Source organism: Ornithodoros turicata, chromosome 4 (assembly GCF_037126465.1).
Source record: "Ornithodoros turicata isolate Travis chromosome 4, ASM3712646v1, whole genome shotgun sequence".
NCBI classification, from domain to species: Eukaryota; Metazoa; Arthropoda; class Arachnida; order Ixodida; family Argasidae; genus Ornithodoros; species Ornithodoros turicata.
Window position 1 is genome coordinate 8960182 of NC_088204.1, and position 27969 is coordinate 8988150.

At 48.5% G+C, this 27969-nt stretch overlaps 1 protein-coding gene across 3 annotated transcripts in view; it reads right to left on the reverse strand.

Annotated features, from left to right (window-relative positions):
* Positions 1-2275: 2275 nt before the first annotated feature.
* LOC135390963 (adhesion G protein-coupled receptor L1-like) overlaps positions 2276-27969 on the reverse strand; it is a 110427-nt gene continuing 84733 nt past the window's right edge. The window contains exons 4-19 of one of the 3 annotated variants that reach the window (XM_064620978.1): positions 26256-26362; positions 25294-25644; positions 22760-22918; positions 22589-22695; positions 21888-22079; positions 16253-16436; positions 14841-14984; positions 14319-14544; positions 14056-14167; positions 13907-14001; positions 13409-13799; positions 13185-13282; positions 12948-13116; positions 12768-12884; positions 4380-4455; positions 2276-3943 (exon numbers count right to left, since the gene is read on the reverse strand). In XM_064620978.1, coding sequence (XP_064477048.1) covers positions 3417-3943; positions 4380-4455; positions 12768-12884; positions 12948-13116; positions 13185-13282; positions 13409-13799; positions 13907-14001; positions 14056-14167; positions 14319-14544; positions 14841-14984; positions 16253-16436; positions 21888-22079; positions 22589-22695; positions 22760-22918; positions 25294-25644; positions 26256-26362 — 3055 coding nt within the window. In that variant the 3' untranslated portion in view covers positions 2276-3416. Of the gene's footprint in view, positions 3944-4379; positions 4456-12733; positions 12885-12947; positions 13117-13184; positions 13283-13408; positions 13800-13906; positions 14002-14055; positions 14168-14318; positions 14545-14840; positions 14985-16252; positions 16437-21887; positions 22080-22588; positions 22696-22759; positions 22919-25293; positions 25645-26255; positions 26363-27969 lie in introns of all 3 variants that reach the window. The other 2 variants (XM_064620977.1, XM_064620979.1) reach the window with 2 other exon arrangements.

Genomic DNA, 27969 nt, shown 5'->3' on the forward strand with positions numbered 1-27969 from the left:
CTTCGGTGCCATCCATTTCATTCTTTGTTTTACTTCCTTTACATTGTCTATAGAGTTAATTTAAGCTCGCACGTTCTATGAACGGATCGTTCGCGATACCGACATTCCACGGTGCCTTCTACTCGTGACAAGTTCTGTGCATTTACAGAAAAACAGCCTGCTGCGACAGTATTCTCGACAGACAGAGGACAAAAGGATAGCACTGCACGCTAGATTTCGGCGGAATACTTGTGAAAACACAAAAACATGGATTACAAACCCACGAACTACTTCAATAATTTTAGAATCATTTTTCACTTGTTCATCCTTTATGCTGTCACCACATGGTGATCAACCCCACCAACTCCTTGTGGTCTGTGCTATCACCCTTTAGTGGTACAAGTCAGCGAAAGCAGCCGGTTCAACACTTGTGAGCCCACAATCTCCATATTCTTTTTAAAGCAAATCCAAACTCAAAATGACTTATAAAACATTCACGAGGTGTATGTGTTTGGAAAGCATTCCACCAGAAAAATCGACGGCGTGTATTGCTTGTTCGGCTAACACTAATACGCAACCGTCGTCGATCAGAAAAATTCCAAAGAAACTGAGACGATTAAGAATTACATAGTAAATACACCGTTCCTGTTAAAACATGTCTTCGCTGAACTAGCGGACGATTTTCAAGTCAAATATTTGATTGTTTTAAAGGAAACTTGCCATTGAAAGGTGGCTTGCACGCCGTCCGCTTCGTCTGCTCCAGAGTGTCGTCTGCCATGCAGACCGTGAAGCAGACGACACCCGGTGCTTGTGTGGGCGAATTGAAAAATGCGGAATATCACTGGTTTTGTCGCATCTTTCCGCGCGAATGTTACGAAACTGAATGTTTCTCGGTTGCAAGAGGGTTATTGATTGTATTATTGAGTTGTTACAGTGCACCTAGCAAGTTTTGGACAAGCGCATAACAGCAGTACTGCCATCTCGCGGAAGCGTTCTGGTGACCGACGTGTGCACGGCACGACGCAAATGTAGCGGTAGGAATGTGTGCCGAAATACGGGAGATGTTAGCGAGCTAGAACGAAGGAGGTTCACAATCACGGTTCCGCAAGCGCGAAAAGAAAACTACATTATTCACCTGAAGTGGCTGACATCATGACATCACATTGCCTGTAGCTTGAGTTTGACAGCTTCCTTTGCCGTGGCGTTTTAGCAAAGTGCTTCCGACATCCTAAAACTCGTTTTTGATGGGAACTACCGTGTCATCCTCAGATGTTTCAACACAAAGAAGGATGTCTTGTAGGATGTTTAGTTAGTTCGCATCCAAAGTGGCTGCGTCTTCCCCTACGACGCAGACGCCGGGTTCCACTTTGCAACGCGTTCCCTCTATATTACCGTACCACAAAACGGCACAGTATGCGAAACACAATCTGTACGCCAGTATCAACTGTAGCCTCTCGGGTCATTCGAGAGTATAAAGGATCATGTGATATACCTGAACGGCCATGGTAGTCGCTAAGTTTGCTGCTCCATAATTCACAATGCTTCTTTTAATGAGTTCTGGGAATTTCACTCCCTTACACGGCAGTTCGGATCAGTAGCATCGCAGCGCCAACACACGCACGTGGCGATTCCAGCACTCTCTTTTGCACAGATAGCGGCGAAACCAAGAATGACAAGTGACAGCACGCGCGCTTATCAGTTCGTCGAGCCAGTCACCGCGTCCCGGCAATGTGTGAGTTAGTGCGTTGGTCAATGCAACGTGAGAGAAAGCGCAGAGCTGCATATTGTGGCATTTACGGAATATGATAGAGACGGGTATGCGATTCTTGTACTATTTAGGCACTTCTTTTTATACGTCTTTAAAAAGTTGCGGTTAACATTTTGTGCAATAACCGGAGAGAGAGAGATACATGATGACGATGATATGGGGATGACTTCCGCTCATTGAGTAGAATGCTACCCCATTGCTATTGGGGGAAAATGAGAGGACGGTGATGAGGATGATGCTGACGACGCTGACGGGGTCTTAGAGGGAGTCAGGCCGATAGTTTCAAGGAATTTGATAAAGGGTCGCAATAACCGGAATAACGCACATAACATCGTCGTTTTTGCATCTGTGTTCCTCATGCTCAACGAAATGTTAGCTCTCTCTACAATACATCAGCTGGCTTGCACCATTTTATTCTGTTTATGCTAATTAAATTTGCACCTTAATTTGTTCATGCATGAAACTCCCCAAACATTATCATAAAGCTGTTGTTGTTTGTTCATGCAGAAATGAACAGCTGCAAACCAATCGCAAACAACTGGGTTTATTTCAATCTCTTTATAGTTGAGTCCCGAAGAAAAAAAGATTGACAATGATTGCCACCTAGTGATCACGATACGTATAGGACCCTGTCGAGGATCTATGACCAAGAGGATGACATATGGTACAAAACATTTTTTTTTTTTGTTCATCCAATGACACAAGAAACGTTTTGTTTGCACTTACTTGAACATCACGCGACCATGACACGTCACTTTTTTTGTGTCCCTAAAGGTGATTATTTACAGTCCATTTGTATCACAGAAATGGCAATAGCTGAGATAAGCATCTTTCACGTCCGATATGTCTCCGGAAACCACGGCAAGGAAAAATGCGAGCGAAGCGCCACCCAAACATACGTGGGGGTGAGAATCAACATTTATAGCTTGGGTTCGTAATAAAAGCCGGCCGTTGTGGTATGACACGATAATAAAGAACACCTGAACTGAATAACCTTATCTGGAAAACACTGCTCTAGCGAACAGATACATGTATACGTAGAAAACGGCCACTTGGGTTTAGAACAAGCTGAAAGGGTGACAAAGCAGCACCACAAAGAATGTGAACGCTCGACTCTCATCTTATCAGGACGTGCTTCATCCGTACTGGCTGAAAATGAATATTTTTCCGTGATCCTCTTCGTCTGCCGTGCCCTTTTGTTATCACAAGGACTGCACACGAACGACATTAACATTTTTGCGTTGAAACCAACTCACGCTCTTTTTATCGATTAAATATGGCCGGAAACTTGAGCTCCACCGAACCAGGAGTTATGGCTGAGCTCGAAAGAAAAATACGTGTTTCCCCACTTCGACCTCTTCTCAATCTCAATAACGGAAACTATTTTTTTTTTTTACGTCTGTTCGGTTGACTAGTAACCTCTGCATTCGAATGGCCATTATCGAAAAAAAAAAAAAAAGAGAGACAAGCTGAATTCTTTGTCCACGTCACGTTCCGCGCGTTGCACAACACAAGTCACACTGATATGTCTCGCATTCGGCATTGAAAACAAGTCCTTTCAGTTCTACGACGGCCGCAGGCCAGTCGCAATAAATAATGGTGCCTCTTAAGTACAAGCACAACCCACGGTGCTTCTGTTGAGCATTCGGTCAGGGAACGCCGGGGAGGGTCAAAAATGTTCCACTCCTTCACAAGGTCGCTCCGTTTGAGCTTCGCGATAGCCCTTGGTCCAGCAGGCACTCGTCTGTCGGTCCTCGTCGCCTTCCATTAGGGAACTGGTGGAAGAGTCTGTCTTTATGTCACAGTACGCCACCTGAGGCCTTAGACACGACGAGGCGTCTCCGATTAAGGGTCTGGTTCGCGGAGAGTTCGTCAAGACGGCGCTCAAGGACCCGAGAATGGTGGCGCGGTCGTTGGGGATCCTCTTCTGAACACTGCAGTCGGGCCTCCCGAGCGAATGGTAGCTGTGCGCCGGAGGTCTCTGCGCGGTTCTCAGTTGATGGTGGAGAGACCTCCAGGCGTCCGATGGGTCGTCGTCGATGGTCTCGTACACGTGGTCCACGCGGGGGTCTGGCGGACGCCAGCAGTCGACGGTGGCCCAGTGACCGTAAGGGGGAGCCCCGTCGTTAGCCCACGCCCAGCTGCGCATGGGGTGTTCTTCACCCGGATAGTTGACTGTGGCTATAGATGGGAGACCTGCGACAACGAGATGATCAGGCATATTAATCGAAGGAGGACACCTTGCACGACATGATGGATGCCGTGTATTCCTACGAGCGACATTCCCCGTAATACTCCAGCGGAAGATGCGAAAAACGTCATAGCTTTACTACTACGAAAGCATGAACGTGCCTTCTCTGCACGGCTAACCGTGCACTGCTAACTGCCGTGCACGTGCACTGCTAACCCTAAGATCTTCCGTAGCAGACGACAGGAAAACACGCAGACGGTGTCGTCTGCTAAGTCCGCGCTCTTGATTCTGCTCCATGCCAATTACAAACGTAACAGGCGGCCGAAGTTCCGCCCTGTTAGCTCTAACAGTTATTTGCTTTATCTTCCACCAGAATATTCCGTGTGAATATCGCTCGTGCGCATACACGGACAGAGTTAGATGTGTATCGGCATAGTTTACCTTGCGGTGTGGCACAGTTGTCTACCTCGGAGGACTGTGGCTCCTTCTGTGAACTCCAGGACTGCTGGGCTCCACACTGAAATAAACGCAGTCTTGCACTCGCACAGACGCATGGCAAACAATGGAACACGTCGAACACTCCGAAAACAGAACATCACCACATAACAAGCTCACGGTCAAGCAAGCATTCAGGGTGACATCGTTTAGTCTTCCCATTGTTGAACACGGGAGGTGCACACCATTTCTGTAACCATTTCTGTTACAAAACTGGCGTACGCCCCTCGTCCTCAGCCAAACCAGGGGGGAAGAAGGATACCATTCCGAATGTTGCGTGTCCTTGAGCGTGTTATGTGGTAAAGTTCTGTTCTTTCCGCGAACCAACGATGTTTTACACTGTGACAATCGTCATTGGATTTACCATTACCTTGGATCTCAGACACTCAAAAATATTTATGCAGGACACCAACTGGGATTTTCAAACTAAATGCAACGACATATGCAATCAAACGTAAGTGTTATAAAAACGGAAACAAGTATATATATTGTAACAGAAATGAATCTGCTGAACGCTACAAGTGTTCCTGAAGCGCAGGCCCGAAATCGCAAACACGTCCCTGCACGACGGCAGAAGGCTGAAAAGGGCTCTCTTTCGAATATCGCGGAGAAGTTGAGGGCGCTTTCGGTTGACGCGTTTCGGGTTTTGCTTCGACTCGCGCGTGCATCGCCTGGGGTGGCGTGGAATGCGTTCAACGCGAGCCTTTCGGGAATAATGAGGTTACAGATTCCTCACGGTGGAACGAACATCGTGTGTCCCTCGCTTCACCTGCCACGCGATGAAAACAAATGCCGGGGGAATTTAAAGGGTTATTCGCGAATAAAAGCTCGTTACGAAACTTCTAAAGTAGCCAGACCATCACATGGTTGCTATGGAGTTCTTCAGCGGTGCACAGCGAGCAGCAAAGCTTCATTATCTGAAGTTTGCATTTCTTTTTTTCCTTTTTTTTTGTATTTCAATCTAAAAAATAAATTACCTTCGCACCGTGACGTGTGATTTTCCAACAGTTGCATCAGTTTTTGTTCGTTGTAAACATTTTAGTAATCGATATTTTTGGTTGGTGAAATAACTCGAAAAATAAAGGAAGATTAAGCAAAACCTGTCATTTGTCGAGCAAGCGGGAAAAAAAATATATAAATGAACTAAATAAATAAAAATATTTCGAATATCAAATCTTTCATGTGATTCGCAGCTCGAAATTTTGAAGATAAGCGTTAAGATAATGGTTATCTGGCTCTTCGAAACGCTGTGCTGGGAAGATCATATAGCACATGCACTCAATAAAACTGCGCAATCGGCAGGCCTACTCCATACACACACACAAAAAAAAAAGGAGGAAAAAAGAAGGTCAACCGATAATTCTCGAGTTTATTCTCGCGTTACATATACGCACTGCAAGTACATACGTCTACTGTGTTCCGCAACTCCCCAGTTTCCCCCTCCCTGCTGCCCTTCGAGCTACCTCATTCGCCCCTCTCTCCGATAGGGGGGTACCATCTCAAGGTGAGGCACACATGGTTTTTCTGTGGACCTAATGTGGACCCACTCAGAGAACCATGCCGGCCTACGCGTACCCCCGTATTGCTGCCTTGTGATTGGACAAACACTTCGTCACGTGGTTCCTCCAAACTTTAGCCTCTCCCCTGCGCAAAGACAAACAGTCGTAGCCTATTGCCAAAGCTTGCATTGATCGTACACCCCGGAAGGCAGAAATAATTAAAGTCACAAACAGTGTACAAAAAAAAAAAAAAGAACAATTGCAGAGCCATTGCTGACGTTCCTCCCATTGCATAAATTACTTTTTTTTCCCTTCTATTATCCAATATTTAATGAGTTATACAAATATCGTCTGTGTTATCCCTACTTTAATGCAATAGCGGCGTAATTATAGTCGTCCCCTAATCAAATTAAACACTGGATCTCTCGAAATATTCGCAAGGAACCATTTCTATCTCTTATATTATTGAATACCCACGCGCGACACTTACTGTGGTGCACAAATTCTACAACAAGCACTCTCTAACATTCGTAGCGCGTTTCATAAAAACCCGGTAACACCAGAAGCCCTGGGGATCGTAGACTTCGAGCGAAGGAGTTCAAATCGTGGACGAACCACGGAAAAAACATTAAGAGAGAGAGAGAAGAAGGAATAGGTAGAAAGACGGAATCCCACCAAAACCTGATTTTAGCATTGCACTTCAACATACGTATGTATACATATACATACACAGCCCTGGTATGTTTCTTTTTAATTCTTTACAGATTGAGAAAGAAAAAAAGGCACTGACAGCAGTATACTGATGCCATTCTTGCAGGCGGGTTACGCGTCCGTCCTGTGGGCAGGCACATGTAACTACTGGACGGCTAATTGCCTAAACTTAATTAATTAACTAATTAACTTTTTAATTAGATGTTTTCACCCCTCTATGTTGGCAGATATTCCTTTTAAAGCGATCGACAAAGTTACGAAGAAGATTGAGCCTTCTCCTCCGTCCCGTCTTACTGACTCACATAGTTAACTCACATGACTCGCATAAGATCCTCTTTCTCAACGCCAGGACTGATCGTACGACGCTAGCCCGACATGCGTGGCCATAAACGAAGCCGCCATCATTCTTTTTTATTTATTTCGTGTTGGCGCCGCGAAGCAACTGTGGCAATGAGAGCAGATGTGGACAGATGGAGAGAGGACAGCAGGAAGGAGCGGGGGACAGGGGGTGGGTACTAGTATGCGTCCTGGGCCGACTTCAAGGGGAACTGTGCGGACATCCGTCTGGAAAGTCTTTGGAAAACCCAGGGAAAACCTCAAACAGCACAGCCGGTGGTAGGGTTCGAACTCACCGCCATTCCCCATCATTAAATAAAGTTCTGGTTGTATTCGAAATCTTGCCAGTGATTGCCAAAAAAAAAAAAAAAAAAGAAAACATCGAGTCGCTCGTTGTACGCGTTCGGGAATATTTGAATCCAATTCCCCCCGTCCCCCTGATCACGTAATGCCAATCACACGGAGGGCTCATGAAAATGCACGTCTTTCGCCCCCACAGCTCTTCTATTATTCAAGCTCGTAGATGTGCTCCAGTTTCACTTTGCCGCGGTAGGAGCTACCAGGATAAGCCTACATTGGACGAATTCCGAACGGGATATGTAAATGCTTGTCGTCGTGGCTTAAAGGTCGGTTCGGCGGCGCAGAACTCGAGAGACTCTCGAAATACTCCCGTGCCCTCACGTACTGTTTGCCATATATATACTCATGACCTGCTGCTTAGACAAGGCCTAAAGGTGCAGTCATTCGAGGTTGTGCGTCGCGGTATAAGTATATGATCATGAGCGACGCCGCAGTAATTTTGCCCACCACAGTTTCTTTTTTTTTTTTCAACGTCCGCTGAAACCTCAAAACACGGAACGGCTAGAGTTGCCATAGGTTAAAATCCTGAAAAATCGCCAACGTGCACTGAGAAGGTGGTCATCCACCTGCAGCACTCATAGTGTGCGTACTTTTCGGGCCTTTTCCCATGATTCTTACAAAGTGCCGGTCGCCAGCACGGCCAGCACTCGCGCGTAGCCAATTTTGTAGCCGGTAATTAGCCAGTAGCCAAATCTGCCGTTTAGTTATTTAGCCGTAGCCGATTCTGCCACCGTCTCTCATCTCAATGCGGGTCGGTGGAGTCGATGGAGTCGCTTTGACTCTCATACGTACACGACTCCGACTCGAAGGTCGCTCGTGTTGAATGAACGAACACAACCTTATTTTCGAGTGAAGTCTTTCAAGTACGCGGCGTTTTCGGACAGAACCACATGACCAGGAGCGTGGTTATGTCGGTGTACTTTAGTTCCCACGCGAAACATGTATGCCATCATAATGTTGGCATTCTCGACACCATTCGAACTGACAACCGCAGTAGCACTTATCGAACGTGTTATCAATTGGTTCTCCGTGACCCCAGTGATATCCGGGCGAAATCGAGTTTAACCCGAAAAAGTCACTCCCTATAACATACGGTACCTCGCATACAAAAACCACAGCATGCCCTTAGAAACAGACGTTTCGAAACGCGAGCAATTGAAGAAAAAACAAAAAAAAAAAAACTTTATGACATTTGGTCATCACACCTTATTTTATTTTCAGACTAGAGGCAAACTGCTAATTACCTTGTAGCGAGGAACTGCTTTCCAAAAACGAGAGCCAATTTCGTTATGGAACGCCTCTGACTGCAACTCTATGACAGCGACGTCCTGTAGCCATTAAGAGTTTCGCATATACGCGGTTACCAGTTAACAGCTCGCAGCAACTACAGCTTTTGCCGTTTTTTGCCCCCGAAACACGAAGAGTGCAACACCTTAATTATGCGGCCGACTTTCCACGCGCTAAAGAAGAACAGAAAAGTTTGCGGAATTAGATGCGTCATCCAACCAGTAGACATGGCGAGCAACTTCATCAAAGAGGAAGCTGCTTAATTATTCCTCGGATGGCGGGAAAGATATTCCCTCGGGGAGGAGGGGAGGAGTTATCTTCCCTCCTCTTCACCCCCGAGGGAAGAAAAGTGATCATAGTGTTATACCGAGCCTTATCATTAGCACTATCGTACAGTGGTGTGGGTTCCACGCAAGGCGGATTAGGTGGGAGATTATGGGCGCCGGATTATGGACGATCGGCAGAAATGGTCGTCGTTTCGAAACACGCGACAAGTTGTTTTCGTGCCGCGTGCGAGTGTAGTATTCCCTTTTTCTTTTTTTGCTTTCGGGACTATTAGTTTTCAAAGCGGCCCAGACATCGGGTTCTATTTATGCCGGGAACAGACGGGTACTGCTGAACCGGTAGATTGTCAAGTAAAACAAAGTCGTACGTAATGGAGCGTCTTGCCCCTGTTCAACGCATCGAACGCCCTACAAGTAAGTCGTACGCAGAATACTAGTTTTTGTTTGTCGGATTGGATTGGATTGGACTGCAAAGAAAAATACTTTGGAAGTTGTCTCTTTTTGACGCCGGAAGTGCCCTTTCTTTTTTCTTTTCGGTTTCAATGTCACATCATGTCAAGTAAGGCTGCGTTCCAATACCTCGCGGCCGCGAAGCCGCCTGACTAGGCAGCTGAGTAGATCCCTTTGCTTGTCACTATTGGAACAGGCTTGCCTAGCCGAGGCGCCTGTGGCGCCATCTCGTTGCTCACGCAAGAAATGCGTACGGCGCAAGCGCAGCAGGTACTAGCGTTTCCCGCTGTCAGCCATCCCGGCTGTCAGATGGTCAGGCGTATAACTAGACTGCATCGATGCGCACTAGGCGGTAGCCGACTGAATAGCGGACTTGGCGAGATTTGGAACGAGTCTTAACATGGCGGCACTTCCGGTTAGACCGCTAGGCAGTCGACTAACCGGGGTATTGGAACGCAGCCTAAATGTACTGTTCTCTGTATTCTTCTGGTCGTAAACATTAAATGAGGTAACTGCGCACACGTGTCCTTGGATAGAACCTACGTTCGCTAATTCATTGTTCTCAAACGTAAGACGCAGGCTATAAAGAGAGCTTCACGCAGCGCGCAAAACCACCAACGCTATCCCTTACGTACGCAAAGGCGATAGCGTACGATACACTAGTAGTGCATCGTACGCTATCGCTTTTGCGTGCGTAAGGGATAGCGTTGGTGGTTCTGCGCACGCGCAGAACACAAAAGGCGCTTTGCGAAGTGCGCAGAGCAACCACGCTTAGAGGTGCAAAATTTCCGGGAATTTTGAATCGCTCGGAAACAAAAAAATTGTTCGTTTTTTTTTTCGACAAATTGTAAAAAATGGAAACAAACGCGGTTACTGCTGAGTCGGAGCATTGCCGGCCAAGCCACAGCATACAATGAGCTAGAAACTTTAGTAGTGTTCACCCTCTAGGCATACGTGCAGAGCAGAGCATCCCATGGAACTGCTGTCTACTCAGCGATAGGTAATTGGAACAACCCGTCCACTCCGACCAGAACTCCGACATTATGTGAACGCGATGGTGATCGCTTGGAGCAGCCAGACGGAGCTCTAAGTTGGTGGTTGTTGGAGGATTAGAGGCACCTAAGGCACTCTTGGCGGGTTGGAACGCAGCGAAGGCACGAAAATTTACATTTTTGAATTTTGTCGCCTGGAAATTTTGGGAAATTTTTCCGGAGACAAAAAAAAAAAAAACGCAAAAACCTTTTTTTTTTTGGGGGGGGGGGGGGTGCTTCGCATCTCTAACCACGCTATCCTTTCCGAATGCAAAGTCGATAGCGTACGAACGCTAAAAAAGAACGTTAAAACAAACGTCGGCTCAAAACGCGGAAAAAGTACGTCAACTAATATTAGAGAGTTATAGTAGATCGTACGCAAAGGCGATAGCGTACGTATCGGATAGCGTTGGTGGTTCTGCGCACTTCGCGAAACTCTCTTTCTGTTATGTGCGCGTGTAGAACTATCAGCGGTATGTCTTTCGTACGCAAAGGCGATAGCGTACGTCGCACTAAAACTGTCTATTAGGACGAGAAGCAACCCTTATCTTCCGCTTCCTGGTGCTCACTTAATAACGTCTCAATAGGAATGATAAGAAGAGTAACATTACCGACACTATCGTTGCCAGACCTTCATCCGTCACGCCGCTTTTCATAACCGAAGACGGCCGCGAACAGCAAAAATGTATCGCTAACAAAACAGTTCGGTTCTCACCGAACTGTCACAGACAGAGCGGATTTCCGATTCTTAAAAGCACCGTTGGACCGTATAGGAACAAAGGGAGCGAGTCTCCCCAGTAGATGCTATAAAACGCCATTAATCGCCCACCGTGCAGCCACTGCTGATCCGTCCACTCTCTCGATCCAAACGAGAAACGGAAGGGATCACAGCGGAAGAAAACCAGTTGAAAAGCGGACGCCAATATGTCATCCGGACATCCGAGACGGGGAGGGAAAAAATGCGATAACCGCCGTCGAAGCGCTAATTTTTCCAACGCGTCAACGCCGTAAAGAATGGCGACCCCCTATTTTTTTTTTTTTTTTTTTTTTTCAGCGTCGTAAAAACACTGCGCGCGCGATATGAGATGTTGGACGCATGCGCACTGTGCTTTGCGGCACCGCAATTAGCGGTGCCAATTTCCTTAATGGTAAGTGACAGGTGCGCATCTAATAAGGATGCCGTTTTATGGCAGTGGTGTGACACACGGGACGGATCAATAGCGTGAAAGTGCTGCGAGGAAACGTTTTACGAGGGGTGGCTTCCTCTTTCGTTTCTTTATCTCAGACTACGAAGGCCAGGCGCGCCACAGGCCTCGACGGGTTCGCACAGAATCTCTTATTCGTCAACATTGCGATGACCAATGGCAGCGCGGCGTTAACTAAGCATCGCGAAGCCATAAGATGACCCCTTTCGCTAAAGCCGTAAAACTGCACTCGACGCCGCTAAACGTAAGATCGAAAAAGCTTGAGATTCCCCCCATGTTTCGTATTACGCGTGTCCTGTTATAACGTTTGCCCTGTTATAACGATGACTACGTCGGAGAGGTGCGGGCCCGATTCCCACCACTTTCGCTCGCTGACTTTTCTGCGACTTTTCCGACCATGAAATACGTCCCAGATGCTGTCTTCTGCTTTAGGTTATGTGTCTGCTTTGATGAAACGACCGACGAAAACTTCGATCGCGGGATGCATGTGTAGGCCTACAGATGCATTTGCGATGCATACATGCTACCATTAGTGCGACATGTTGCTCGACGTACCGCCAAATCACGTATCCAGTACCCCGCAAAAATACTCCGCACACGGATAAGTGGACGGGTCTCGCACTAGGAGCATTTCGTCATAGCGTGGTAGCGAGGCAAGGAAAGCATATATCCCCGCATCCCAAAGTACGCTGCAGTTCGACATTAGAATTCATACGCGGGTCTCCCCACTGCACACAGACAGACGCGCTGTCTTATCGACGCCTCAAATACTAGGCGGACGCGGCGAAGAAAATGAAAGGCATATGCATGAACCGCAGCTTGTGGGCGCGCGCGGGGAATACATACTGATCATGTTGCCAACTTTCTGCCGCCATCGATCCGAAATGATCGAACTACTATAGACGCGTATTTTGAATCCGAAACTCAACTTATTCGTGCCATTGAACGTCTCTTACGGACACGCTTCGGAAGAGGAAACTTTTTTTCTTTTTCGACAGTAACTTTTCTCTCTCGTTTATTCTCGCTAAAAAAGGGAAAAAGCGGGAAAACGGAAGAGACTGTGGAAGAAAATATGGAGAAAAAACCTCGAGGGAAGGGTGAGGTGAAAAACCAAGGAAAAAGAAACTAAGGTAGTACCTGCTGACGAAAGAGAAGGAGGAGAGTTACGCACACTATAGGGCAAGCCGTTGGCATGCACGAACAGGCTGGGAGGCTGGGACGTCCCCGCGGACGTCCCTCCTACGCGGAGGCAGCCCAGGGGAACTCGCTCTTCCAGGACACGTTGCACCTGCAAAAGGAGTGCGTCAAGGATGAGGACGAGGCTTTCAACGGCGATGGGCTTTGCACTTGCCTTTTCATTTCGGAGGCAGTAGAAAACGAACACGAAGCAACCGAGTAAAATATTGAGACTCGCGAAGACGCACGTGTAAGTTGCTGAGGGCTCCAGTAGGTAGAGCTGCGCGAACGCCGTCGTTAGGCTTAGCGACAGGAGCAACAATGTCGTGTCCATGCTTAGACACCTGTGAACGCACGGGAGGAAACAAGGCGTGTTAACGATAACGAAGCAGGAAGATGTAATACGTCGTACCTGGCTATGGTTATCCTCTCGTGCTCTTTGCTCTTGAGCGCTGCATCGGTGTGCCGATGGGCCTTGCAGAAGACCAGCGCCACGAACACCAGGCACAACTGCGACGAAGACAGCAACGCGAATATCAGCACGCCGTGTCGCACCATTGCACGCACCACAATCGCAACCGATCGGTGAAATGGCGAATATATGGCCAACTCGCCCCAACGTAACAAGAGACTCACCAGGACGCAGAAAGCAGCTGGCCCTACGAAGCTGAGCAGCTGGTAGCTGTTCATGTCTAACCAGCATCCCCTCGCCAACCCGTATCCAGCCGGGTTGATTCCCGCCCCGACGCAGACGACCACGGCCGGCGACGCGTAGGCCGTCAAGTAGTACCACCGTAGCCGCGAAGCGGTCGTTCCCAGAACGTCCAGGAGAATGGTGTACAGTTGGAATCCCTCGAGTAAGATCCAGAAGAAAGCGGCTAGCCAGAAGTAGTGTAGAAAGCCCGCCAGAATGCCGCATACGACCCGCTGCGCTACGCCGCTTAGCCCGCTAGCTAGTAGGGCCTCGCTCACCAGTAGACAGAGGCACACGTTTTTGTGGATGCTGACACGGTCCCCTTTCATCGTCCTGTACATAGATTGATAGTCATGGTCACAGTGGCTAAGTAAATATCATCTGGATAACACCAACTAACAATGTACTAGGACTGGTCCCAGTCAGAGCGATGTTCTTACCGGAATGCGAGCAGCGTGAGACTGGTGACGAGCAGCAGGAACATGCACACGGCAAAAGAGGCGTACACGAAGGTTTGCAGCCTCTGCATGGTCAGCTGAAGAGTACAACACTGATCAATACCCGTAAATAAATAAGCAGCGGGACTTACGTCTGGAGGACTCCTGTCCATAGAGAGGGCGAAACTTGTCAGATGATTGCAGACACACACGCTGTGGCTGACGTTCGTCTCTCTCAACCAGCAGCCATCGGTTAACCAATCGCTACAAAGAAAAATATATTTCTTCATATCCTCCCGCGGTAATACGATGGTGGCAACACAGAAGCTACTAGGCAGAAGTGTCCAGCACCGGAGGATCCCCAGTACAGCCCTCAATCCTCACTAACAAGAGACGCAAGGGCGCATGTACGTACTTAGCGGCAAGGTTCCAGTAGACGCATCTCGGGTTGGTGACGTTATCCACGTGCCTGTGTTGGAACGTGATCACCACCGGTTGGTGAAGCTTCAAGTTGTGTTGGCTGTTGACGGAAGCCGACAGCACTCGCGAGTTGATAATGCGCTCGGGCTCGTTCGCCATACGTTCAGGGCCCAGGAAGTCTTCGATGTTCCGGTAAGCGAGGAACACCATCTTGACAAGACCTGCACAGCATTAGGACGTCGTCAGATGGCGGTTTCTCGCAAAAACGTTCCTCAATGGCGTTGTAAGCAAAGGATTATTGTGCGTTCTGCAAGTGCGACACTGGTGTTAAGCAGTCTTGTCTGAACCACATGTTACGGAAGCAACAAGAGTGCAGGGAAGTAGCATCCAACGTGGTCTACAGACGTCGATAGTAATTTAGTGGTCCAGTAGGTGTGACCCCGGTCCAGCTCTGACCGCTTTGCCCACCCTGAGGAAGGACACTAGTTCTTTTGTAAGGTGCAAGAAATATGCGTACCGTTTCTCGCGGATGCCAGGAGAGCCTGCGGCGGAAACACCAGCGAGTCCTCCATCCGTATCCAGACTGTGCCGTGCACGTCTTCGTGAGCAGGAAAACGAATCTCCGAGGACGACCACGTCTCCACCAGTCTCACAGACACCACTACAACGAACACGGTTAGAATGAAGAAGTGTTCGAAAACTTGCTCATCCTATATATATATATACTGTCAAAGAGCGCCGAAATCGAAAACCCAGATAAAAACGAGCAGATTATAAAAATATGCGAATCCTCCCCTGTATAACAACAACCCGCGTCAACAGGAAAGGGTTTGTCGCGAAGGCCAAATTCATTCTTCGTCTCGTAGCATTCGATAATTTCCAGATATGGAATTGCGCTCTTTTCCATCACCTCCGGAACGCCCGGTTGGGTGCCAAAATCAACAACCTCGAGGCTGTTTCGGGAAATCGAAGTGAGCAGTGTTTGGGGAAATACACTTGCTGCCGCTTCTATACCGCTGGGACGGGTCTACTGCCTTTTTTTTTTCTCCCTGTCTGTTTGCAGGAAAGGAGAGAAAAACGGCTGAAAAAGGGCCGCACACTTGGGATGCCCTCGAGGCAGGGCAGAAGTCGTTGCGTTACAGATGACACGGAAAAAGAGTTTCGCTGTTGGTGAGCTTTCAAAAACGCTACCCCGGGCGTGACCCGTCGTTTCTTTTCCCTCTTTTTTAAGGAGATTCCTCCTAATTCCTTACACGATATACTACGCGTTATTCGAAAAACAAAAAGCGTTTGAAATTGTGGTAACTGGCTCCTTTACCACGTAGATGGTGGCGCCCCCTTGTAGGAACGTCGCGCGGTTATGTTTAACGGCGCCCGATACCTCCACGAGCCTAGAACTCCTACCAAAATGTTGGGCAAAACGTTAAACCCTTATGTGGTAAAGTTCAGGGTTTAACATCTTGCAAAAGGGTATAATTAACTCTAACTCTAACAATAATAACTCTAATAAAGTTGTTGCCGTAAACCCTAACACCTTTTTGGACTAACACGTTTGACAGGTCTTTACCACCTCAAGGCTGTAACCAGCAAATCTTTTTTTTTAAATTTTTTTTTAGGGGAGTACCTCCTGTATGAAGCTTTGAGGGTGTTTGTATAAGCGAACTGGCGAAACACAACTCTAAGGTGTGGCTGAATGCAAACAAGTGAATGTGAAGCGAAACGTTCGGGCGAGCATGAGTGCGAATAAATATTCCATCCCTGACGACGATGGCTACTGATATCACGGTTCCTACACTTATCTACTATAGCGCCTATCTACTTATCTACTATAGCGCCTCACAATGAGCAGCTCTTTGATCGCATTTGCCCGTGGAAGTCGAAACAGGAAATCAGTCAAATGAAGTCTCTAGGAATGCAGGGAATACTAACAGACGTTGCCGTGTGCCCTGGAGAACCGAAAGGCGGAGTTCTTTGTGCTCGCCAGGAGCCAGGTGGCGTTGTCCAGGGCTCCCAGGAGGGATCCTGCAACACGGCGCCGCTGGCCCGGGGGCAATTCCCTCCAGGACTCCTTTTGGTAGTCTTCCAGAAGGTTGCTGCTTACCTCTACCACGCTCTGTAAACACAAGGAGCCCTCATTGCACAGTGAACTCTCGGAAGAAATAAACAGCGATATCTGCGTTGCCTCAGTTTTTCTCTGCGAGGTCAGGGTATTTATAGAAACCGCCGGACTACCGCCATGACGATCACAGTACAAACCGCGGTTACACGAACATACCTCTCCCTGTTTGTAAACAAATGACGTCATAGTGTTGGACAGCGCCACCAATTTGGTAGAGTTGAACTTCGGTCCTACTTTTTTTTTTTCAATAGGAGACAGCGAACAAGTGCCCATTCGTGGAACCCAGCCCTCCCCTTCAGATTAGTTTCGGTTTCGGTCAGTCTACCAACGTCATGATGACGTTTCTCGGGTAGAGGTCTATTCGACAGAAGCGCGTCGTATTCAGTGATCGCAAGAAACCCTCTCCGGCACGGCCACGTCAACCAATCCACTATTCGGGATAGGTGCGAGGAGGTGCGATAACTCGATACGACGCGCTTCTGTCGAATTCATGTAACCGCGTCTACTGAGTATCACTGACCGAGCGAATAAAATACGAGGCAGGAAAACCTGTAGGAAAACCTAGAACAGAGCTTCACCGCATAACGCCCTCATAGCGTACTCCGAGGACATTGTTCTGTCTTAAGAGTACATAGAAAAGCATAAATCAGCAAACATCGTCTCATAATGTCTCGCTGCATGTTTACTTCAGACGTCTGCTACCTGTTCCATAGGCTGCAATAGTTCTACATGGAACCTGCTATCATTAGGGCAGAACGGACAAGCCATTAGCCGGAAGAACAGACAAAGGAACCGTCTGCCTTCCACTTAAGTGCTTGAGGAAATTTCCTCACTCTGTATAGATGTCGCCAAGGTAGCAGGGCCGCTTTGATGAATGGACGTCCATTGAATACTGTACGCCTTCTTTTCGTGCGCTCCCTTCGACCATGTCCAAATTCGTTTTGAGCCCAGTTTTTTTTCTCTCTCTCTCTCTCTCTCGTTCTTTCTTTCTCGCGCATATTCGCGATAGGCATTCCTATTGGGGACTCTGGACCCGGTGAAGTGACACTTCACCGATCGGGCTTCCTCGAGGCGTTCGGTCTCGCATGGATGCCGACCCAGGCCTCTTCTCTCGCTGGCTCCTGCGCAACCGTAATGCTGCCGCCTCCCATTACGTGCCCGCCGGGAGAAGAAAATAAAAATAAGGGAGCGAAAACGCCTTTTTCTTTCGCGCAATTTTTATTGGTCTTTTTTTTTTTTTTTCGCTCTATATGACGATGCTGGAGGCAGTGAGCGAATGCTGAGAATGCCAACGGACGGAATTCGCATCGAGAGGCAGGAGAGAAGGTTATTATTATTGTTGTCGCCCTCCTTTCGAAAGGTTTGTTTGCGCACCAAGCATTTTTGCTCACGTGTGCGGCGCCGAAGGTGATTATCCCGGCTTTGTTTGCCTCGGCGAGGTTTTGTTGGAATCAGCATCTCCGTATTTACCAGAATGGGTTGCTCTCAATGGGAAAACGAAGCACTGACGGACCCTTACCCTTTCACAGAACTGCGTGCCGTTTCGGCTATACCTTCGCGTTGTATGTAAAAGGCAAAAAAAAAAAAAAAAGGAAGTACTATAGCTTTCTTGCTATGGAAAATGAAAGAGGGAGTGCAACGGTCTGTTTGTGACATCCTAGTGGTGGTGGCGAAAAGGGCTCGCCGTTGTTGGCCTCATAGAGGCGAGGTGGGCAACGTCACGACCACGGTGTAAGAAGAGAGAGAGGTGTCTGGACGGAGCTCCTCCGGCGGTCGAAATTGTGTTCGTTGTTCGCCACAATGACGCCAGAGGCGCTGCGCGGTTGAGGGCCGGATGCGTGCGATTCTCATGCTGCCGATCGTGGAGAAGATACTGATTCAGCGCAGGGGTTGTTGGCAAACTCATGTCAACTTTTCGTAATGCACTTATGGAGGACGGATTACGAATAGAACTGCAGTTCTACGGCGTATGAATCGTTTCTACAAGGGGCTATGCACCCGAACCTCGACGGCGTCATTGCTTCAGGAGAATGGTGACTGCCTCAGACTGCCTCCCGTGGCAAGGAACATGCACAACCTAAGCCATCCTCAGAAATCCAATACATATTTATTGCACATGGACATGGGCAACAACGGAATTCCTGTCTGCTTTGACGGTGACTTTCGCCTGACCTGCGCACGTGTTTTCATCGATCTGTAATGGTTATCGTTCCCTGTCAGAAGCAACTCATACGAAACATCTTGCACGTCAAAGGACATACCTGCACAGTCACCATTCGTAGTTTGAGTATAGCACAACGATCGAATTCCTATCCGCATGTCGCTTTCTTTTCCTCGACAGCTTTGAGAGGTGTGTGAGTTGTTGCTGCGGAGAATTATGTGCTCGAATGTCGGCGCCATCATCGACGCCTCCCGAGTAAATAAATACGTATTCGTCGCATACGTCGTTTTGGGAAAGCAATCGAGATATTTATTGCACATGGACATGGCAAATACAATGTTGCTGTGATAAGTGCTTTTGGAGGGGAGTAAAACTAAGCAGTGTTCACTACTTCCGGACAGAGGAAACGCAGAGCTGCTGTGTTAAACTCACGCTGACAACAGGTAAAATTATGTAAGATACTCAGTGCACGTACATAAAGGTAACACAAACTTGCTCTCAGAAAGCACGTTGAATGGCAATAAAATTAAGTAAGATACTCACTGCAAAAAATAGTGTTGAAAAGTGTGCAAAAAAAGAAACGTGTTGACTAGAAGTAACATTAAGCACAATGTTCCCTGCGCATAAGTGGAGGCAACAGAAAGTTGTTCTCACAAACACTCCGTGAACAAACTCCGTCGTGAACGGCTGTCCAAGTTTTGACAATGTAACGCTCCTCGAAGTGCAGCTCACACACTTTGTCCTTGGTGCCCAACACACGATCTTTCCGCGGTATTGCCCGTCGTCACGCATTCAACCGATCAGGGTCTGTTGGCACAGAAAACAACGATACTATGTCCCTGCAGGACTTGTAACCGGTTCGGCAACCCGGGGGGAAGCACTTTCCGACCATTTTTTGGCGTCAAAAGTTCCACCTGCAGTTGCGGACGCAGCCATCACCATAGACGTAGGAGGAAAAGAAGGCCCACAAGACGGGTCCTGCCCCTCGCGGCGCCTCCCCGAACAACGAACACATCTTCGACATCGGCTGCTCCTTCCGAGTATCGGTCGTTCGGACACCTCTCTCTTCTTACACCGTGGTCACGACTAACACCCTTGGAGAATGTGCGTCCTGGGCCGACTTCTAAAGGAACAGTACCGACATACGTCTGAAAGTGTTTGCGAAAAACCCAAGAAAAATCTCAGACAGCACAGCCGGCACGTGCATTTGTTTTCAGCCACTATAGCAGACGACATTCGAGAGGGCGCCACATCTCACGCAAATGGTCATAGTCGCCACCAACTGCGGATTGCTCGTCAAGTACGGCGGCCAAGCTATATTGCATGCGCATAACACTGTGTCTAAAACAAAACAAGCCGGCTACGTGTCGCCCCGAGCCGTTTTCGCGGAGAGAGAAGCAGCAGAAACAGGGCTCGAACCCTGAGACGGATACTCAAAAAGTGAATACGCGCAGTACGCTGGAACGGAAACTAGAGTGCCTCAATACTAACTCCCTAGGGAGCACAGAGGGAGCCAGTATTACGGCACCCCAACGGAACCGGAACCGCGCGCGGCGCCGCCTCACGTGCATTTGTTTTCAGCCAGTAGCAGACGACATTCGAGATGGCGCCACATTTCACGCAAATGGTCCAATATAAGCCGCAGGTTTAAAAGAAGAATAAGAAGAAAATACACCTTCCAACTGGAAGCTTCGCAAGATAATGCGTGCCGTGAAGGGACGCTATGCAATATAATCGGCCATCCCTCATTAAAGCTGTTTACCTCCACACCTGGACGCCGTTATTGACGCATTCTTTCGCTTCCACCGACGCCCTGCTCGTTTATTTATTCTCTCACACACCAAACGGTCTATATCTTACGCAAGAAGAACGCGATATCCTGGGCCTTTCCTCCCACGCGCGTTAACGGCCCCCGAGGGAGTATTATGTGACACGAAAACCGAACCAGTCGAGTACGTAGTATATAAATACATTTAAAAAAAACGGAAGAACTGGCGGTAAGAAGTAAGGACTGATAACACGAAATTATGACGGTCGATCGCTATCCAAATGAGACATAGAAAATATTCGAACGTTTGCTTTGGGGGATACCACCAAACGTGCGGCACATTGGTTGTGTAAGACCTATAGTGGGTCCGATCAGCGCCAACTAAAGTAAGCAAAGGCTGACCGCTTAAACGACGTGACGTAGTCATCAAGAGTCCGCCAATCAGGACCGTGCTTCAGCGACCGTATATGGAGGCGAGCCATCATCATCCACATGGGGAGCCACTTGTAGCCACAGAAAGCCAAATTGTTGGCGGCGATTGGCTGTAGCATACGGCGTCCAGACACTGCATGTGTCTACGGGGTGAAAGAGGAAGGGAGGAAAAAGGAAGAGAGCCGGCTGGACAACGGCGAGCCCTTTCACCAGTATTTCTTTTCCAACCCAATCCAATCCTTTCACCAGTACCACCAACACCAGAGAGCCGGCTATGCTGTCTCGGGTCTTGCCTGGGTTTTCCTCAGGCACTTCCGGACATATCTCGGCACAGTTCCCTTAGAAGTCGGCCCAGGACGCACATTCCGCCAGGGCGTTAGTCGTGACGTTGCCCACCTCTGTGAGGCTCACAACGGCGTTGCTCCGACACAAACCAAGATATGGCTATGGTTAACGTGTTCGCACAAACATTCCCTTTCAGTACCACGGAATGCGAACAGATAATAAGTAACCAGGTATCATCCAAATGTAAAAGGAAAGAAAGGAAGGAAGGAAAAGGTCGAAAATATTATCCGTATATTCCATAGCCCTGGCCAATCTCCCTGGTGGCTAATGTCCATTCTCCATGGAGCAGAAGATGATTATCCGTGTTTCGAAGTCACTCATTTGTAGCGACACACCGACATCGCTATGACGTCATGGTGAGCCATAGCCCCCTATATACTCCTAGCTATGGTCCTAGCCTCACTTCACTGCGTGACGTCATTCCGATGCGGCGGCACTGCTGTCCTGTTTGGTGGGCAAAAATCGTTCGATCATCGTGTCACTCGGTGTTCTATGTCGTTGTTAAAGGCATTCCGAAAAAGTGGAGTAACTATTGGATGTGCTGCGCTGCACAGAAAGGCCAAATACGTTGTACACATCATGTGACGATTTTCTATTCCTTTTTGGCCACCAGTGACGTCTGCTCTATGCGCATGCGCTCTCTTGTTGACAAATAAAAGTGGGTCTATAGGAGGCTATGATTGCACATAGTACACCCACTTAAGCGTCCAACCCCCAATGTATTCTGTACCACACTCACCTGTAGCAGTTCTTTGACGACCTGGTATCGCACCTTGTCATCAGGCAAGTCATCCATGCGTCGTGCCATGGTAGCTAAGAGGTTCTCCATGAGGGCCGTCGTTTGCAGCATGTCTCCCCCGAGCAGAGACTTGGTTCGCGTCATCACCTCAAGCTCTACCGCCAGGCTCACCACTGAATCACCGTCACCCGCCTGAAACCACATGTACATTCCACGTGGTATTACTATTAGCTCATATGGAAAACGGTCGCTCCGTTCCCACGGACTGATGACTGTAGTGATATGTACAAACATCTCAGAGTACCGAAAGAAGTGACAGGGCGCTGACAAGCAGGTGCATGATACGGGTACCGCCATCATCTCAGAGTACAAACGGTGGGGACCAAATGGGGTACCCGACGTTGCGTCTCACCCTCTGACAAAGATAACACAATGTGGTTCTCTCAACCGTATTCTTTAACGTTCCTCGACTCCAATGAGTGGAAGAAAGCAGTGCTCCACCACTTCAGGCGCCATTGGGCTTCGAGTAACCACCGACGCTACCATGTAGTACTCGAGGAAAGCGCGAAGGATTTCCTCCGCTCGAGGGAGGGTTTCGTTTCGAGGACGATTTTTGAAGCACAAAATTGGGCTTGAGGAGCAGCTCGAGTGGAAAGCCGAGTCGAAGACCGTTTAAGAATACTGCCCTTTCCATTGCGTACCCTTCCTTTGAGGTTGTCCATCCAAACGGAGTAACAAGAGCTGAGGTCTGGCGTGTCCGAGTCCCACGTTGGCACGCTCGTGTCAAGACAAGTCCACCTCGCACGGCCTGGTGAAGAACAAGGAGACGTCATTAGATACCGCCTGCAGGACAAAGACTCCACAAAGACTACCTATGGCATCACTAGGGCATTTCTGGTAGGCAGTATCGCCGGCTCGTGTCCAGTTCCACAGCATGTTCCTCGTCTGCACGGGGGCGCAGAATAGGTCCTGCTGCTGCGGGATGTGAGGCTGCACGAGGCTCGGACCAGAAGGATCATCCAGATAGCGGCCTGAGAAAGGTGGTCACAGTACTGTACGATTGTTTGGAGAGAACAAGCGCATTGTGCGAACTCGTCAACAAGAGCAAAGAGATCGTTTACTGTCTTTGATTGCATAATAAACTCACCCAAAATGTTAGTACTTTTCTGCCCCCGTGTTTAACGGACATGGTTCTAGAAACGCTGACCGGGAAAGATGCTTCGGAATGTAACAGTAGTTGAGAGTGTATATCGACTGTCATTCACTCAATTGTTTCCTCGCTTAATTAACGAACCTCCTCTATGTGGAGCTACCATTTCAAGTGAAGAAGTGCAGCAATTATGCGAGTACATACGGTATTTTGTGAATGCGATTTAGTCTAGATCAGCAGTAAAATACTTTCAACTAGCGCATAGTACACGTCACGTACATGGCAATCCATCGAAATTCGACTCTTAAAAAAGAGTGTGCCACCGTGTTTTCTTTTCTAAGTGTTGATCTAGATCAAGTTAATCGAGATCTCTCGTACAACAGAGCACCACCCGGCTAAGTGCTCGAACTAAACGAGCGTTCCTCACGGTCTCTCACACGTCCACGCATGCGAGACGTCACTTTAATTTGGCGCGCGATATTCGCGGTATTCCAATAAAAGCAGTCGTCTGGGCATTCCGGACCAGTAATTACTTAGTACGTTCGCCGTCCTCTATTTACGAGGGCGGACTCTGTTTGAAGCCGCGACGCACGCTAGATTCTGCCGTCAATTTTGCAGCGCTCGTAAAGCGCCTCGAAGCGAGAAAAATCGCAGCCCGCCCAATATCGCTATATATAGGTGCCCACCTAATAAATATGGGAGCGGGTCTGAGAGTTTTCGGAACGTCGCCAGAGAAAGAGGAGCAGACACTCCGGATATCCCTTCACGGAGAGGCTCGCATTGAAATTCTTCGTTTCGTTCGGAGTAACTTTGAAATTAAAAGAAGGGAATCCGGTGCAGTACCCCTTGAGATAACTTGGATATGTAGGCTGCGTCTACTAAAAAAGCGCCGACAGCACCGGTAGGGGGCAGCGCTAGCGACAGCAGGCGCTGGTTTAGTAGACAAGCTCGCTGGTTTTGCTGAAAATGGCGGTCAACGAGCAGACGACGAGAGCTTTGTGACGCCCTCATCTTGGCCTCCAGCCCTCCCTCACGCTTCTACACCAATACATGCCCAAAGGCGACTCCCTTTTATCACGAGGGACGTCTCAGTTCTGTATAATTCGTTGATCCGTCGTATACATTGCAAAAGTGCTCCTGTAGAGAAGGAAATATGTGCAGAACCGAAACCGCGCGAAAAGGGGCGCGGGAGGTTTATTTCAGTTAGTACATCGCGGCACATGAAACGTACTTCAATTAGTTCCGTGTATATACCGCGCTGCAGTCTGCTTGCTTCTTCTGGAGCGACAAGAACGTTCACGCATCCTTGCGGTGTTTTTATTGTGACAGTGATGAGCACAGCAGTCGATGTGGACGCCATGTTCGAACTACGCGGCGGGCGATGTCGTCTGCTATCGTGACGTCACACAGCCAGCAGCAGCGCGCTCAGCGGCTCCCGACCTGCTGCCTGCGCTGGCCAGCGGGATCAGCGGCGCTGCGGCAGCAGGTTGTCTACGAAACGAACGCGCTGCCCTAGTAGACGGAAACTTGCCATCCACTGACAGCGCTGGCAGCGGCGCTGCTTTAGTAGACGCAGCCATGGCGGACTCAGATACGTAACGGGTCTTCAGGGAGAGACTTCCCATGTATATCGTGCCTAGTCGTAAACATCACGTGAATCGACATGATACGTGCGGCATTGAAAAGATTGAGAAGACGTCATTCCAGTCAGACGGCACCCGTTCTTGTCGTTATCGTATCCATCTCAATATACGTAAGTAATAGGCCTGCTGATGAACTAATGAGAACGTCGACAATACCTGAGACGCATTCGTGAAAACACAAACTAAACAACGAGAAATAGACGATTTCAGAAAATCCCAGTGCTCCTTGCGCCACGCATTGCATCCTGGGCGCTTACTGAGTGGGGTTTCGCTGTCGCTGACCTTGACACGTCGTGGACAATGGACCCGTAGGCGAGGAATCGAAAAAGTTTGGAGGCTACCCGTTTCTTTCGTATTAGCAAGTTCCCACAGTTCAAAGCGGCGCTAAGCACTCTGGGATTTTCCGAAGTCGTCTATTAGCCGAGGCAGGCTACTGACAAACATGGATGACACGAACACGTATGCCTTCCACGCCCAAGGATCCATGAAATCAAACAACTCGGGGAAAAGGTGCTGACGCAAGGAACGTCGCCAGGCGTCGACAGCAGCTCTTTCCGGAGTTGTTTGATTACAAACTAAAACCCTGCACTGTCGTAAAGAAAGGATACCTTACCTTTTCCGAGCTGCGAATCGGCCACCGTGGAAGGCCTCTCTGAAGTCGTCGGAGCACGAGTCACACTCGACGCCGTAGAGGTCGACGGCGGTGACGAACTGCTAGTGGACGTTGTGGTCGTACTTGCAGTCGTCGTCGTGGAGCTCGTCACCTGCGTGAACCTTGAGGCTGTCGTAGACGTCGTGGACGAAGTCGTTGACGACGCCGTGGACGTCCGGGGTGGAGGCGCGGGAGACGTCGCGAGGATGGGCTTCTGATATTGAGTAGCGGGGATGATGATGAGGGGACGGCTGGTCGTCGAGCTGGTCGTGGTCGTGAGTGGCGTCGTGCTAGCGGTTGTCGTGGGAGATTCTGTTTGGGCGTAACGGAAAGTAATTATGATTTGGGGGAAAGACGTGCCGATGGCATGGTATGGTCTAGGGCTGTGCGAATATTGGTGTATTCGATTCGAATTCTTTATTCCAATTTCGAATTCAATCGATATTTCTTCCAAGCCGAACGTATTCGAACGGTGCCGGAGCTGCATGCGTAAAAAGTGAAAACGGCGCAAGAGAGTACATCAAACAAAGTGGGCGCTACTTCATATTCTGATCCCTACGTATACACCCTGCATACATGCTGCATGCGTGTTTATGTTCACGTACGGTATGCTGCATATGTATACTGTTCGTATTTGCTTTGGCTATGTTTATCTATTCGCTTATGCTTTAGAATGACCATTCGCACAGGCCTAGCAAGGTGATGAAGTGCAAACCAGCCAAAAAACATGCCGGATAACGTGGTGGAGAACATCGTGCATTTGGAGGGGAATGTTAGTAGTTCGTGCAACACTACCACCGCATGCAAATAAGCCACATTCACTGCGCAGGTCGCCGCGGTTACGCGAATTTCTACACGTGCATCGACCGGGATTTTCCCGCGTGCATCCCGAAGGCTCTATATATATAGGGCAGAATGTGTACCTGCGATGCACTTGTAGTGCGCTTCCAGGTACTTGAAGGTGCCTGGACATGGGTCTCCGAAGAGCGTCGTCGATGCCGGCAGCACACAGCGACTCCGCATTCCGCAGCTTTAAGAGGAGGAAATAATTTTTCTACAGTGACCCGCCCTCTCTTTATTCGTTACAAATTTTTTAGATTAAAGAGCTGGCGATTGATCGATCGAAAAAAATAAAAGCCATCAGAGCAGCATAGATATCGTTTCTGCCGTTGAGCTATGTACGGCCAGGTGGATACCGTCACAAAGAGGGCACGTAAAATACTAGATGTCTAATTACCTAAAATTCATTAATTATCGCTTTATAATTAGGGACTTTGGAGCAAAAATGAGATAGCAGAATGGGAGACAATCCTCGCTGAAAGCTTATCTTTCTTTTTCTTTTTTCCTTTTTTTTTTTTTTCTTTTCTAGCACGGACGTCGAGATGTCAATCGACGAATTTTGCATTGCAAATGAGTCGAAACAGCATGGATCACTGGAAGTGCTTTAGGGGCGAGCATGTCTCGTGTGGGACTCCCGAGCCTCTGGGCATCGCGAAACTGTTAGGTCCTGAGTCGTCCGACAAGGCGCTGAGCGCATTTGAGGATTTTCTACGTACAACTGGGCTATTGGACACACTATTGGTGCAGTGTGTGTGCTTCCCTCTTCTTGTTTGACGTTTTACACTCACTCGTTTAAAACTTTTGAACTACAACGATGCACTGCATCACTATAACCCGTTTATCTGTTTCTATTCACAGTTCGACTTTGTCGCGACTCACATCCCGATTTTTTCTTTACCACATCACCATCGCCATCACCATCAGGAGCGTTCATTTCACATCAGAGGACCACGTGGGTCGGAGCGATGGAAATGCTTGGAGTAGGTACTGTTCTGCTGGCCTGATCAACCGCTTTACGGCCCAGATGAGCCTCCGATGGCGATGGTTTCGGTTTCGGTTCATTTTGCATAGCGAAATTCGGCGATGGATATTTCAACGTAAGTGCGATCGTTCCAGGATTTTCAAAATACAATGGCTTTCAGTGATGATTGCCTCCCAACCTGCTGTCTCACTTTTGCACGAAAGCTCCTAATTAAAGAGTTTATTAATTAATTTTAGGTAATAAGTCATCGAATGGCTACATGCTCTCTTCAAGAGGACGTCCGCCTGGCCGTATAACTCAACTGCAAAAAGGGCGTCCATTCTACTCTCATAGTTTTTTTTTTTCTTATCTATCGCGGATGAAAAAAAAAAAAAAAAACCGTCCTTGTACGTCGCTACATAAAACTCCGACAAAAGGGGAATTGAAAGCAAGAAACGGCTTGATTGTCCGCAGGTTGTTCCCCTGGTCTCTTTCGGAGGAACGCGCTTCTCGAATTGTTGCACCATCCAGACAAGAGGGAGTGGTGTCCTCTAAAAACTGCCGAGAATTGACGCGACTGTCGCGAGCCCTGGTGGCCGCGATAACGCCAATCTCAAATGGCGGGAGACAATTACGCAATGGCAGCTTCGTCGCAGTCCATTTGAGAGTCATTATCTTTGGCAAGCCGTGCAGCGCGGCCCAAATTGATGAGCCGTGCGCGTCTCATCAAGAACCGCGGCTTCCGATCGCTCTCTGCACGATTGAGACGCAATTTCCCGACACGTCCAGGAAAGGACAACTCCAAACTCAGAGTCAGACAGGACTGACCGCACCTG